Here is a 15,582-nt window from a genome sequence, read left to right on the forward strand (position 1 = left end):
AAGTTCAGGAACCTTCTAATTATCTAAAATCTAAGATCCATTTATGTAGAATGTGAGAGCAGGGCTCTATAACACAATGCCTAGATATGAAAGTATTTTTAATTGGAAAGCAAGCAAAGCAAGAACAGGGTTGTGATTTCAATGGATTAAATGAAAATAATACACTGGGAAATAAATTGGAAAGCTGAAGAGAAGATAAAGCAAAGAGTGAAAAAAGAAGTAGAGGAAGAAGTAAATTGTTAATAAATGGAAGGATGAAGAGGTGGGGCTGGGGAAAAAGTTATCCCAAACCTATGAACAGGGAGAGCTAAACTTGACAAGCAACAGAGCAGAGGTGGGTTGCTGCCAGTTTGGCCCGGATTGGCCGAACCGGTAGTAACAAGGGCGGGAGGCTCCACCTATCTGCCTGGATGCTTCTGCGCATGTGCAGAAGCTTCACATGTGCGAGTAGGAGCATGTGGGAGCATGCCCGAACCAGTAGTAAAAAAATTGGCAACCCACCTCTGCAACAGAGATGACTGTGCACCACTGAATCGTAAACATTGGATCCTAATGGCACAGAGGAAGGTTATGGATTTTATATGCCAGTTAAGTAGCCAATATTCAAATACATTCAGCACCTCAAATTTTTAAGAAATAAACAATGCAAGCCAATGACAAAACTTCCTATCTTAGATAGTCACTTCTGAAAAACAAAATAAAATAGGCTAGGTACTTAAACATGTTTCAGCTAGACATTAATTGATTCCTTTTATCCAGTAGTGTGCAAAGTGGAAAGATGAAGAGAAAGTGTTCCTTTTAAAGAGAAAATGGGCATTTACATAGACAAATCCTTAAAGAGAAAAAAAGCTAAAATAAAAAGATTAAACAGCATATAAATGACTCCAAAGTGGAAACATGGATTTAAAACATTTTTAGAGTTAATAAAAATAGAGTGTTCTTTTTTTAAAAAAAGAACTCTCTGAAGAAAGAAACTAGCAGTTAAGACAATTTATTTTAGTCTCAGAAGATGAAATTGAATAGGTGGGTGAGAGACTTCATAATGTCATTTCCAATTGCTGATAAATTACAATTCACAGAAGATGTATTTTACTTTAGCTGTATGTTCAACAGAGTGATCCCTAGATAAGCTGGGGTGAATTTAAATGGGCACTGGCTTTGAAAACCATATGATCGGCCAACTGTAGGTTTCTTTTCCCAGATACTGCTATATCTTAAAAAAACAACACAGATATTGCAGACTAATATCATGAGAAGATGGGTGCCAGGAGGAGATCCATTTAGAATAGAATAGAATAGAATAGAATAGAATTCTTTATTGGCCAAGTGTGATTGGACACACAAGGAATTTGTCTTTGGTGCATATGCTCTCAATGTACAAGATACATTCATCAAGAATCATAAGGTACAATACTTAATGATAGTCATGGGGTACAAATAAGCAATCAGGAAACAATCAATATCAATATAAATCATAAGGATACAAGCAACAAAGTTAAATCCTATACTTGCCAGGTTTAGGATATTGGCTAGATGACTGGAATTTTGATTAGGCTAAAAGTAGATCTACCATTAAGCCAAGTAAAACAACTGACTCAGATGGCAAATAATTCTTGTTTGTCACATTAAGTAATCTTCTCACCAAAGCTAGGCTGTAGATTTCAGAGGCCATAGAGAAGGTAAGGACAACTTTTGGGTGTCTGGGAGTAGCACTTTGGAGAGGGGATGCAGTGACACCCACAAAGGGCCTTCCCCCATTGCTGAACCAAAGGCTCTCCTTTCTTGCTTGAGTCAGCAGAAAACTCCCTAACTTGAAGACTGCTATTCCCTTTATTGATCCCTACACTACCCCAGCTTCTCTCTTTCAACTGACTGCTAATTTTGCCTCCAAGGGGATAAAGGCTAACTAATACTACATGCCTTGAGGTTACTCTTAGACTGCGATGGATAAAGAGGGAAAATAATCCCCTAACACTTAATATTATGACTTAAGCCTGTTTCAATCACAGGCTGGGGATGTGATAAAGGCAACAACATGAAAACCCCACAGAAAAAAAGATGCTGTATGTGGTTGCTCTGATTGTGCTATGTGTGAGATCGCCCCGTTTTAGGGGGTGTTGAGATTTTTAGAGTTGTTTTAGTTTATTTGTTGCTTGTTTTTGCAGGGAAAGGATTGTTTAAACTAAAATTTAGTATATCTGTTTTCAGCTGTTTTCTACAGAAAAAGTGATAGGAAATCGCATCTTATCAATTTGTTGTTGAAGTTTAACACAGAGATCTAAACAATGAATTGCAAAAAAGTAGGCGTGGAAGGATGGGTGGGAATTGCATGCATTTTGTCAGCAAACAAGTTGCTCATCCTGTAAAAGAAGGCACAGTATAGTTCTGTGGATACAAACGCATACATGCCCATCACATCATTTTTATGTGGTGAAGCTACATTTATGCAGAGCACATATAGAGTAAGAAATACTAAGAGCTAAAGAGACAAATAAACATAAGATAAGAAAATGCAAATGAAAGATGTGGGGTAGCTATAGACTGAATGATATTCTTCTGGCTCTGCTGTTGAACTGCTGGAACAATGAATTGGCTGAAGGCATTCTCAGTTTTTATGGTTGGTAGCAATGAAGCAGACCTCGAGGTGAAATTGCTTGTGAAGGACTGTGAAAGGAAGGTGCACACTGTGTAAGTGCTGCGTGTTTATTTTATGTACAAATATTGGTAAGGATCTTATTGAGGCTGCCACATTCTCCATGGATGCCAACCGAATATTTCAGAAAAGCTCACACTTATAGCATGAAGACTAGATCTCTTTTCTTCTATGCTTCCTCAAGAACTAACACCATATAGCAGAGTTTCTTAACCTTGGCAGTGCGAAAATGTGTGTGGGCTTCAACTTCCAAAATTCCCCAGCCAGCATGCCAGGATTGAGAAAGGTTACATTTGAGCAATACTTTATACAATCACTATTCCAGAAGTTTTAATTATTTACAGAAAATTACTCAAGTCTAAGACTCACTAATTGGTAATGATAAATGTCATTCCCTATGTGAAATTTTTGCATTAATTTTATCTTCTAGTAGTGACAGTAGTATGGAATACCTCATTGTAGTTCTGAATGGCCACATGTCTGACACAAGAAATGACAAGATGAAAAAAGAACCGATGAAGTTCTCTGGATGGTCTGTCATTTATTTTAACGTGGGCATTTTTGAACTTCAAAGACCAATGTCAAGATGAAGTAGCTAAGGTATAATGAATGAATTCTATATCTCTCATTGGCTTAAATGGGGAAACATGGGAGTTTTCTGAGCCACAATGTGCAGTATTTGCATCAATGAAAAATTCTTAGTATTATATGCAACAATACCCAATCATACCCAGTTTGGTGTACTGATTAAGGTGCTAGCCTAGAAACCAGGAGATTGTGAGTTCTAATCCTGCCTCAGTATGAAAAGCAACTGGGTGACTTTGGGCCAGCCACTCCCAGCCCAATCCACCTCACAGGGTTGTGTTGTTGTTGTTGTTGTTGGCATAGGAAGAGGAAAGAGCATTAGATATTCGCTGGCTAGAGTTACTTATAAAGGCAGGATAAAATCTAATAAATTTATATACAGCCACCACTATAAATTACTGTTTTTAACTTCTCTGTTTACAGTAATTTCTCTTTATCTTCATTGTTTCCACTCTCTAAATTTATCCCAAAGTTATGCTTTATGCTACTGTTGTACATAGTCCAGAAAATATTTTGCTATTATACATTTGTGGATCTCAAAGGTATTACAGAATTGTCTTCTTTTTATCCCCAGCTAGAGTAACTATTAGTTACTACTCAGGTTCTAGAGGTAAATGCCCATCTTCTCCTTTATATTATTAGATAGAACAATGGTCACACTTGTGGCAGTGAGTTCCCTAAATTACTTATATACTACCGTACTTTGTCCGCTCTTAAACTTAAGCTCATATTCATTAAGTACTAAGTACGGTAATCCCATCCCGACCTATTCGATAATTGAGTACAGTACAGTAGTCAATTATTGTAGACAGGTTTTTGGCCGAGAGAGGGACGGACAAAGCCTCCGGTAGGCGGCGGTAGACAACGCCTGTCTTTCCTTATGAAGGAAACATTGCTTTAACAGGGCAGCAGCCCTTTAAGAACTTCCCCCTTTCCCTTTTCGTACTCTATGTTTACATAACAGACTGGAAGATACCATCGCGGTTTTAGACGGAAGGCGAGGGGAGCGTGGAAGGCCCGGAGAAAGCCAAGAGGAGGGGCCGTTCCACGCCTCCTTTCTGGGTAGGCGCTGTAGTTGGTCTCTCCTCATTCCCCCCCCCCCCGCACCCCCGGGCAGTCGTGTCTGTCGCTGTTGGCTTGAGTGCAGAGAGGGGGAAGCGAAGGGTCCGCGTCGGCGGGCGCACCAAGCAAAGGCAACCCCGTAATTTCGCCCGACCGCTGACTGGCTGGCACCGCGACTATGAAGGAAAGGTCTCCAGCCCAACGTCCTGTTTGATGACTGCTCTTGCAACGGCTCTTCTGGCGAATGCCGTTGTTGCCCCGCATGGGATTATAGCGACGACGACCACGGCCGTGGCGGTGGCCCCATGTTTTCTCCTAGCCAGGAGGAGCACTGCGCGCCCAACAAGGAGCCCGTCAAATATGGAGAGCTCATGGTTCTCGGGTAAGGAGGAGGCAGCGGCGAAGACTGGGGCGCTGCGCTGCGGTGTGTCGGGGCTCCGGCGGGGCATCTCCCCCCTCCTGCTTTGAGGCTGAGGGGGAAGCCGGCGGCGCGGGAGAAGCGCGAGTGGGAAGGAGACCCCCCCCCCGTCTCACCCACCACCACCTTTTGCCTCGGGTGGGCAACGCAGCCCGAGGGGCGCTAGTTACGAGCGGGTGTCCTTTCGGGGGTGGGCAGCTGTGGAGAAGCTCCCCGAGAGTGAAGTGAGGCTGGGAGAGAGTTGCGGGTGCGGGGTGTCCCCCGAGGCCTCGGGCCCACGGTCGGGGAGCAGACGGGCGACGGTTAGGTGGGACGGCGGGCGGAGGTGTAATAAGCTTGAGGGAGGACGAGGAGGGCCGGTGGGGGTGGGTGAGCAAAGAGGGCCTGGCAGCTCAGGTCAGCCGGGGAAAATGCATGGAAGGTCGGCCCCCTGGCTGACGAGCGGAGGAGAAGCGACGGCGGGACAGGAATTATTTCTCCCTCGGGGAAACATCCTGAAGCGGGCAAGAGGGAGCCGCGTCTCTCTCTCTCGGGGCCTCCGGGCAGGAGGGCGGGCGAGTGTTGGACGTAAAGGATATGCGGGGTCGTTTTAATTAGTAGCCTCTCCTCCTCCCTCCCCCAAAAGAAAGAACCCGAAAAGTTCGTTGAGGCGAGAGAAGGACGCGGAGAGTATTCCGGGACCCACTTCGGACGTGTGTCTGTGTGTGTGTGTGGGGGCGCCGGAGGAGTCTCTCGCTTTCCACTGTTTTGGGAGTGTTGGCGGGGGGGGGGGGGGGAGAAGAGAAACCTACCGGACGGGGAGGCATGTATCCGCTTGTTGGGAATGGTGAGTCTTGATTCATAGAGGTCTTCAAACTTGGCAACCTTAAGACTTGTGGACTTCAACTCCCAGAATTCTCCAGCCAGCTCTGCTGGGAGTTGAAGTCCACAAGTCTTAAAGTTGCCAAGTTTGGGGACCCTAGTCTTGAAGGTCAGTAGAGAGAAGGGGGGGGGGGGAGGAAACACAACTTGCCTGGTTAGAAGGCCTGCCCGGATGGCAAAAGGAGTGCCAAAGAGGTGTGGTGTTAATCGTGATGGAGGGGTGGGAGAAGTAGGGGATTAATCTGTGCAGGTGAGGAAAGAGGAAACTTTGTATTGAAAGAGAGGGAGAGGGAGAAATTGAAAGGAGGGGGGGTAAGAGGAAGGGTGGGCAGGCAAATAGCATGTTTGTATTGTAGTCCCATTCTGAATGCTTAGCAGTGAGATTATTATAAACACTGATTATAGGGGTGGGTGTGGGTGGGGGAGAGGCCCTGTTTCATTGGGACTGAGCAGATCCTACTTCTGCCTGGTTTATGGTTTATTCTTGCTTACCCGATATCTTTTCCCCATATTCTGTCTGAGATGAAAGATCTCAAAAGGGGTAAAATATGGTGATACAGAAGTGTAATGCTGGGAGCCTGCTTAATTGGCTATTGGTCCCATAGATTGGAATCAGGGGATTGGCTCTTGTCAACCTCGTTGTCTTGGCTTTAGATATAGTTTGTACCATATTGCAGGATACTGTAGTTGTTGGGACTAATAATAGCTGTTCCAAAATTAAGACTGTTTTGTGTTTGCTTTTGTTGGATGGTCAGTGCAATTCTTGGACTCGTTCTATAAGAGCATTCTGGATGGTAAAAGAGAAGCACTGGGCCTTCTGAAATGTGTACTGTACTGTTGGGAGAAGAGCAATCTGCAGTATCTATATTTTTTAATTAATTGCTTCTAAGTTGGATACTTCTTAGCATGCTTTAAAAAAAAAACATACTGTGGAGAAGGTAAACCGACATTACCCATCTGGTTTGGAGAGGTCTGACTCGGGGGTGCTTTTACAATTAATCTCATGCCATTCTAGAATGTATTAATTATAGTGCTAATTGTTGTTTTACTTCTCCAGTATGCCTTGTGATAGAGAAGACTGGATGATGTTGGTGAATATGTGAAATAGTAAACATGTACATCAGCAGTTGGGATTTGGGGGTGTGTGGGGTGGAATCTATGTCGCTGGTTTGGTGTTCTTCTCCATCCTTATTGTTTGAATGTGGAGTTTGTGTCTGAGTGCCATACAAATTGAATATAAGACATTTAAATCTGTTTATCCACTCCCAGCAAACCTTGTGTTTAGACATGTTAACTAAAAGTACATAACATTTGCATGATCAAATAAATAGAATATGAAAACTAACTTTCAAATTAAATTTACTGTTTGGAAGTTTTACTATGAAATAGCACTACTGGGTGCTTTGAATAAGCTGTTTGCTTATTTCATAAACAATATGGAGGGATTGGATTTGAAAGAATTATCAGTAGCAGAGACCTTTTTCTTAGCATTTTTTTCTAAGCCTTATAGGGCTATTTTTTTAATAACACTGAATGTGACAGTAAAAGAAAACTTGACAAAATCTGATTCTAAAGAAATTGATTATTTTAAATATTTTTGGGGGGGATTTAATTAAGTGAAGTAAATATAAATAATGACCATAAAGGAACATCCACATTTAATTTTTTTGGAAATACCATGAAAGTGATTTACAATTGTCACTTATTTGTAAAATCCATTGATTTTAAGCTTTATAAAGATCTTGAATTTCCTAGTAGTCTCCTCTACAGGAACTAAACAGGTTTAATCTGACTTAGCTTTTTTAGGGATGAGGTACATTGCTACCTCCTGTAGCTGATTTCAGAAAATTAGGAAAATATAACATGATTTCAAATATTTGAAAGGTATCAAACATTTTCTAGAAAAAATTATTTGTAGAAAAGTTGTTAATCTAAACAATAATTGGAAATATCTAGTTTATATCACTATCAGTAAAGAACAGTTTACTTGGAGAAGAGACATGCTGACAGCATGGACATCATCTGTGTTATTGAAGTCTTGACACTTCTAGAACTCTGTTAAGCATGTAATCTTTCATTCAGGTAATTGTACTATTTGCTTTATGCAATTGGAAGCCTTGGAACAAATATTATAGATATAAGTTCAGGATAATTGAATGTGGCTTGAACCATTTCCAAATATTTATTATTATTATTTCTTTCTTTCCTTGCACTGTGCAATGGCAAATAGCTTTCCCCCACAAAATCTTGTAGGACTGAATTTATCCTTACTTCTGTTTTGAATATCTATATTTCTTGCCTCCCCCACCCTGCAATGTCTGTGTGGAATCACTAGAGATTTTTAATGCTAAATGACTACTTTTGCTAGTTATTAAGGGTCATTAGAGAGGCACTTAATATGCATGAGTATTTCAGCTTGAGCAAGAGATACATTTAATCTTATTCTGTCTGGATTGTAGCATGACATATTTAATAAAGCTAAATTTCTATTTAAAGGAACACCAAGAATGAGAATTGAGATTGGAACAAAATCAGCTTACAATAATGCAGAGAAACTAGATTTTATTTGTTGTTTTTATTCTAAACATCTATATCTCTTCTAAGACACCTTTTCAAGAAGCTTAATCACTCAGTAATTCCATAAATAGCATAATGCTACTTCTTCCCAGAGCTGTATCATTAGTAGAAAATAATCACAGAACAGCTTGAACATCTGTTCAGCATTTTTAAAAAAGCCTAGAATAAGTAATTGTGTAATCGTCTGCTATTTGTTACCTTTGAGAATGAAGAACTTTAGGTAACAAGGTTGTGAATCAGATAATCACACTCATAAATGGTTAGAGATGTTGAATAGCTTATGTGTTAAAGATGTGAGTATATTAATTGTATTGTGACAAAAACCTATTTATTGGCAGAAAAATGAGGTATCCAATCAACTTCTATGAATTTCTCTATATTGTCAAAGATTGATTGCGATGGAAATGGCTTAAATAAGAAATAAATAAAAGTGAATCAAATAATCATTTCCTAAATCAAAGAAAGTTGGATTGTGACAGAGGAAGCACCCCCTGTACAATTTGGATGATATTAATTAATTGAATAAAGAAAATCTCCAAGAAAAAGGAAGTGATTATATGCCATGAAACAAAAGAGGAGGGTTTTTTTAGAAAAAAGATAATGTCATTTCAGATTGTGTGATAAAAAGCATTGATATTTCCTACCATAAAACTGACCCTCGTATCGAATTATCTACTAATACCACAGCAATGGAACTTGAAGCAATAAAGGGACATAAAGCGAACTGGGAGCCGGTGTTGAGTAAAACATGATTTGCTAGTTAGGAAGATTTCAAGAAGTGGTAAAAAGGTACTAAACTTAGACAGCCAGCTATTCCAAATTTGGAGAAGTATACCAATATCATAGGAAAATATTCATTGATAAACTTATTAGAGATAAGAATATTTTATACTTTGGGATGGGAAAGAATGTGATGATATATCACGGTAATCTGATAAATAGTTATCAGATATGAGATTTGAATAATTAAGTAATAGATTAAAAAGGCTTTCTGCTAAAGCTTTTTGAACTATTCCAAAAATCCTAGATTTGTCTTATTTTACATTTAGAGAGATACATCAAGTAGATTCATTTTTCAGCAAACTTGTAATGTATCAGTGAATTAATGTTATGAATGCTTTGTGCCTTTACAATTTCATCTATTTTAACAGTATTATTTTTAGTTTTTTTAAAAAAACTTTTTTTGCTTCAGTTAATGTTTTTTAAAAATGAAGTCCACAAGAAAATTGTTTCAAAGAAAGAGTTTTGTAGAAAGTTGTCAGTAACTGAAAAGTTTAAAATAGTGACATAAAATGCAATTTTGTAAGATGCTTAGCATTTTATCCTGATCTGTGTCAAATTAGCAATACCGGTACAAATGTAAACTTGAAAGAAACTCAACTGTGTTAGAAAGTGCTTATTGCAAACATTATTTTTTCTGCTGATTTGTCTGCAATTTTGTAAAGTATTTATGCATTTTAGTAATAAAAATAGCAATAATTTTTTTGTAAGGATAAATTATACACCTATTCAAGATTGCAGATATTACCTGATATATTTTTAAAACTATAATTGATGTAGCGATAAAATATGTATATGTATACTTCAGTGAGGTGCGGTGAGGATTATGGTTGGTGAGGCAAGAGCGTGGCAGTGACGAGAACGTCCCTGCCACTGCCGCGCTCTCCCGCCTTGCCCCCCTCTTTTCTTCAACTCCTCTTTTCTTCAACTCCTGCTAACCTCCTTACTTCCCCGACTCTCCATCTGCATATGAATCGCGCCTGCACGAAGCTATCCCGCTGCTGACAAAGCCATAAAGAAGCCGCAGGAAAACAGTCGCCTCCATTCAGGGCTCAGCCAGTTGCAGGAAAGCCCCCCCCCCACGAAACCCACTCGGGGCGCCCTTGGTGCCAACCAAGAGCCAACCCATGTAATTCCTCTTCGCCTCCATAGCCCATTAAAGCCTCGGTCCGGCTGGCATTTTCCCCTGGCACATCGCTCTCTGCTTGGCAATGTCATCCTTTATTTAAAAAATATAAGTAAAAAGGGAAACCGGTTTGAAGTGGGAGGGTTTTTTGGGGAGGGGGATTGGGAGAAGGAGAAGGGCGCCTCGAAAAGAAAAGCAGAGGTTTAATCATGCTGTGGCTGGCGGGAGCCCGATCCTTTGTTAGCGGACGTTCATGAAACGGCTTAGGGGGAGGGAACACCCGGAGCGGACGGGGATGGAGGAGGCGGGGGTGAGGTGGGAGAGCGCAGCAGCGGCAGGGACGTTCTTGCCGCTGTGTCCGACAAGCGTATCGCGTTTATGGTGGACATAAATGTGAGATGCCTGTTGGACACAGCGGCGGGGGTATTGCTTCTCGCCGCTGCCGCGCTCTGCCGTCTCGCCCCGCCTCCTCCGTCCCCCGCCGCAGGGACATTCCGAAAGACTCAGGCCACTGAAAGTCAGAAAGGCGCATGGAAATCCACAATTTCAACCCGACATTTATGTATTTATGAGAGTGAGATCACTCCAGTTCAGGAGTGGGCAAAGTTGGGGCGGGGGGAGAATCTCCTGGAGATTGTTCTGTAAATTTGCTTTTGCAGACAGGTTTGTTTGGGTTTTTTAGTTGCATCGAGCCCTTTCAGGGTATACTTCACGGGGAAGTATTTAACCGCTTCAGCTTGAAAATCAAACTCCCCCGGCAGCTTTTTCGGTTTCTTTCACCCGTTCTTTTGCCCTTTTGAGCGTCTTCCCTGCCTCCGATCGCTGTCAGGGGATCGGGAACCACGTTTTGCCCCTTTTATTTCATAATAGAAATATAAATATTCGTTTGCGGTAACATCGAAAACACACTTGTCAACCCCACGTATTTAAACCCAAATACCAAAGCAACCAAAAAAGTGACCTTGCCAAAGCGAGAGAAAACCTGTTTCCAGGACAGAAAATTTGTAATTTGTAATTTTAATAGATTTGTATGCCGCCCAATCCCAGAGGACTCTGGGAGGCTTACATAAAACAGTTTAAAAATATTGAAAAGAGATTAAAATAAAGAAAGAAATAGATTAAAAGAGACACAACATACACTCGATTATAATGGGGCTGAAGTCCAATCAAAGATCAGCAGCCCCAGGCCTGCCGGAACAGCCAGGTCTTAACAGCCTTTCGGAAGGCCGAGAGAGTGGGGAGGGTCCGGATTTCAGGGGGGAGATCGTTCCAGAGGGCCGGGGCAGCTACAGAGAAGGCTCTTCCCCGAGGAGCCGCTAGACGACATTGTGTGGTCGACGATACCCGGAGAAGGCCCGCCCTGTGGGATCTTATTGGGCGCTGGGAGGTATGTTGCAGGAGGCGGTCACGGAGATATTCAGGTCCTAGGCCATGTAGGGCTTTAAAGGTGATAACCAGCACCTTGAAGCGTGTTCAGAGACCGATAGGAAGCCAGTGCAGCTCACGGAGGATAGGTGTAACAGTATCGCTCACGCGGCTGCATTCTGGACCAATTGTAGTCTCCGAACAGTTTTCAAGGGCAGCCCCATGTAGAGCCCATTACAGTAGTCAAGCCTTGAGGTGACGAGGGCATGAGTGATCATTTGGAGTGCCTCCTGGTCCAGGTAGGGCCGCAACTGGTGCACCAGGCGAACCTGGGCAAAAGCTCCCCTGGTCACAGCTGACAAATGGTGTTCTAATGTCAGCTGTGGATCCAGGAGAACACCCAGGTTGCGAGCCCTCTCTGAGGGGTGTAGAGTTTCACCCCCCAGGTTTAACGGTGGAATATCTGGACTATCTTTGGGTGGTAACATCCAAAGCCACTCAGTCTTGTCAGGGTTGAGCGCCAACTTGTTCATTCCCATCCAGACCCTGACAGCTTCCAGGCACTGGCACATTACTTCCACTGCTTCACTGAGTTGGCACGGGGCGGACAGATACAACTGGGTATCGTCTGCATACTGGTGGTATTTAATCCTGTACCGATGAATGATCTCACCCAGTGGCTTCATGTAGCTGTTAAATAGGAGGGGGGACAGGACCGAGCCCTGTGGCACCCCATATTCAAGGGGCCTAGGGGTCGACCTCTGTTCTCTGACCAACACCAACTGCGACCTGCCAGAGAGGTAAGAGGAGAACCACCGTAAGACGGTGCCTCCCACTCCCACCTCCACTAGCCGCCGCAGAAGGATACCATGGTCGATGGTATCAAAGGCCGCTGAGAGGTCAAGAAGCACCAGGATAGAGGAATGTCCTCTATCCCTGGCTCGCCAGAGATCATCGGTCAGTGCAACCAAAGCAGTTTCGGTGCAATAACCAGGCCTGAAACCAGACTGAAAGGGATCTGGTTCAGCCAAGGTCCGCTGGAGTTGGGAGGCCACCACCTTCTCAACAACCTTCCCTAGAAAAGGGAGGTTGGAGACGGGATGGTAGTTTTTAAAGACAGCTGGGTCCAGAGCAGGCTTCTTAAGAAGGGGTCTCACCACCGCCTCCTTCAAAGGATGCTGGAAAGACCCCTCTTGAAGTGAGGTGTTAACAATCCTCTGGATCCAGCCTCGTGTCACCTCCCTGCTGGTCGAAACCAACCAGGAGGGACACGGGTCCAGCAAACAGGTGCACTCATCACTCCCATGGCCTTGTCCACTTCCTCAGGAGTGGCAAGCTGGAACTCACCCCACAAAGTTTGATCAAGGCTCTCCCTTGAAAAGGGCAACGCTTCAGATTTATTGCCGACAAAAATCACATTCCCCCTACCTCATTAACCCAAGAAGGTGGTCCCAAAGGTGCTTTTTTTTCCAAAAGGCGAGTTGAATTTCTTGGGGTATTTCCCCCCCCCCCCGAACACGTTTCGCTTCTCCATGAAGCTTTCGATTCTTCTATCCTTTTGCATGAGAAGAGAAACGTCTGAAAGGGGAGGGGCAGAAAGTCCACTCGCCTTTGGAAAAAGCACAGATCTGAATGATTGAGAACCTCTCCGTAGAGATAATGGTAAAAGGTTGGAAAAACCAAAGAAACTTTACTTGCACGCTGGAGAGTTGAACTTGCTCGGAGCATGAACTTTTCCAACACAGGCGCGTTTTACAAGCAAGGCTTCTGCTGCTAGATTGCGCAGTCGCTCAAGTGCAAGGCATGATTCGCTGCTTCCAGATCAGGAGGCGGGAGAATCAGTGCCTCCTTTGCATATGAAATTTTTTGCTTTTTAAATCTTTCTTAACTTTTAAAAGGCGAAGAGCAGACACCAAGCCACTGTGACTTGAAATCTGGTAGCAACTATCCTGGCTTTAATTATTTTAACAAAATTCTTTAAAATTCTTTCCTTTCCCTCAGGAGACTGGTGAGGCTCCGCCTCCCCTTGCCTCTAGTGACTGTACATCCCTGGCATACTTTTGGACAGACAAGTTGAATTGTCTGAGAAGAAAGATTTGTGTGATTAGAAAGGATTAATGTGGTTTACAATTTGCGTGGTTAGAAAGGTACACTTTAAAAAAAATTAGATTGTACATATGTAAGTACTGGAAATACATAGTGGCTATATCTTGATTTTTTAAAAATTATGGTTGATGAATTATGTCATAATTAAGATAATACTAAATCTATGATTTAAAGATAGCATTAACTTGAGTTTATAAAATGTGATTTATTTGGTTTTGGCTTAATATTTTTTTATTTATTAAACTTGTTTGCTGCCCATCTTACCATGAGGTGATTGGTGGTATTTTGTGAATCAAGCTTGTGCAAGTTATAAATTATGATGTAAGAGATGACCAGGCTAAGGGTAAGGGAATGGGTCAAGCGTGTCACTAGTCTTGAGTCCCTTCGTGGACACGAGATCTACGTCTGTTCCACCTTGAATTCCGTTGTCTCTTATCTATCACCAATTTGCTTTGACCATTAGTAGTTCATATTTTTGTAGAAAGCGTTAGCATGTATTAAACTGATATTCGTTTGGACAGCCTTGGCTCCTGATTTCTTGCGCCTGACATATGAGTTATAAATTATAGTTATAAATTATAGTTTTTCACTTAGCATTTTATGCCAACCCAGTCATTTGTGGTTTTATACTACAAACAATAGTTAAACTGGAACTATAATATATAAACTTTGTCACAATTTCAGTAAGGAGACAATGAGAAAAAACCCTTGTCCTTGTTCTGGCAGTCACATCAACTATATTATCACGACTACATTAAAATGTTAGTTTAGGATTGGGTATGTATTCTGTAGGGAATGGTAAAGAACAGGTTAAAAGAAAAGGATTGAAATTTGAGAATGGAGCAACACAGTCAAAGAATACCAATTACTTGGACTGTAAAATCCAGAATCAGATGAATTTCATCCTAAGGTAGTGAGGGAATTTGCTGATATTGAAGAACATATGAAGTGCTAATCACATATGGACTGGCATTTTTTTGGGGGGGATGCTTATGGAATAATGATGTTTGTACAATTTATATGAAATATATTTCAATCCTGATCCTTACCCACAAATATGATTTACTGTACTATATAAATGCCAACCAATAGCTTATCTCTGGTATAAATCAATATTTAAAATAGACTATATTCCCATTTGGTACATTGTAAAACAGCTAAAGTACTGACAATGGCCTTCTGCCCTGAAATTGTTTCATCCTGTGGGTATATTTAAATATTTAGATAATGCACACTTTGCAGACTGCTCAACAACTCAATAGCCATTACCCATGTTCTACCCTCTTGAAATAATTGATTTTTCACAGAGGCTGCAGTATATTAAAGGAATACTTGAGAAGCTTATCCTTTGGATGGATTTTGCCCCTGGCATAATATTTGATGCAAAGCCAATGTACTCCAAGATAATTTAAAATTTGTAAAATTTGTTTTCTATATTCTGTAACACATAGCAAATGGCCGTGTTTTATTTGTACCAAGATGCTCCTGTCAATTAGATATGTGTTCTACGTTGAGTTGTTTATATAAAAAAATAAAAGCTGGATAAAAAAAAAATCTACACCCCCCCCCAAGTAATACAAAGCTGTCAGTACAAGAATTATAATGTAGCTCTAGTCTCCCCCCAAAACCAAAACCCTTCAGTGGTAACAGTTGTGAAATATTTAGAAGAGTACATAAATCTATGATATGAAACAATACCACAGTACCATCAGAGATTCATTTAAATCTTAATGCAGTTGTATGTAAAAGTTTAGGTAGCTATTAAATTGTACAATATGCTTTAGCGAATCTTTACTTGAACAGAAGCTGACTCTATCTGCGTATGGTTAAACAGGATATCTTTCTGCTTATTAGAATCATGGGGCTGGAAGGAATATTAGAGGCCTTCTAGTCCAACCCTCTGCTATTTAAGTACAATTATTTTCAGATTGAAAATAAAACAGTTAATATGACAGATGCAGAAATGTGTACATTCTTTAGACCATACCTTATAGCTCCTACTGTGACAGTAAAGATTAGCAAAATTTTTCAAAATTACAAATAATCATG

At 41.5% G+C, this 15,582-nt stretch overlaps 1 protein-coding gene across 1 annotated transcript in view; it reads left to right on the top strand.

Annotated features, from left to right (window-relative positions):
• The first annotated feature begins 4,332 nt into the window (after window positions 1-4,332).
• PELI2 (pellino E3 ubiquitin protein ligase family member 2) overlaps window positions 4,333-15,582 on the top strand; it is a 54,957-nt gene continuing 43,707 nt past the window's right edge. Inside the window, exon 1 of the mRNA XM_014072956.2 lies at window positions 4,333-4,682. Within this exon, the coding sequence (XP_013928431.1) occupies window positions 4,606-4,682 (77 nt within the window). The 5' untranslated portion in view covers window positions 4,333-4,605. The remainder of the gene's footprint in view (window positions 4,683-15,582) is intronic.

Source organism: Thamnophis sirtalis, unplaced genomic scaffold (genome assembly GCF_051295495.1).
Source record: "Thamnophis sirtalis isolate CommonGarterSnake01/CBP01778 unplaced genomic scaffold, rThaSir2_p1.2 scaffold_1, whole genome shotgun sequence".
NCBI lineage: Eukaryota > Metazoa > Chordata > Lepidosauria > Squamata > Natricidae > Thamnophis > Thamnophis sirtalis.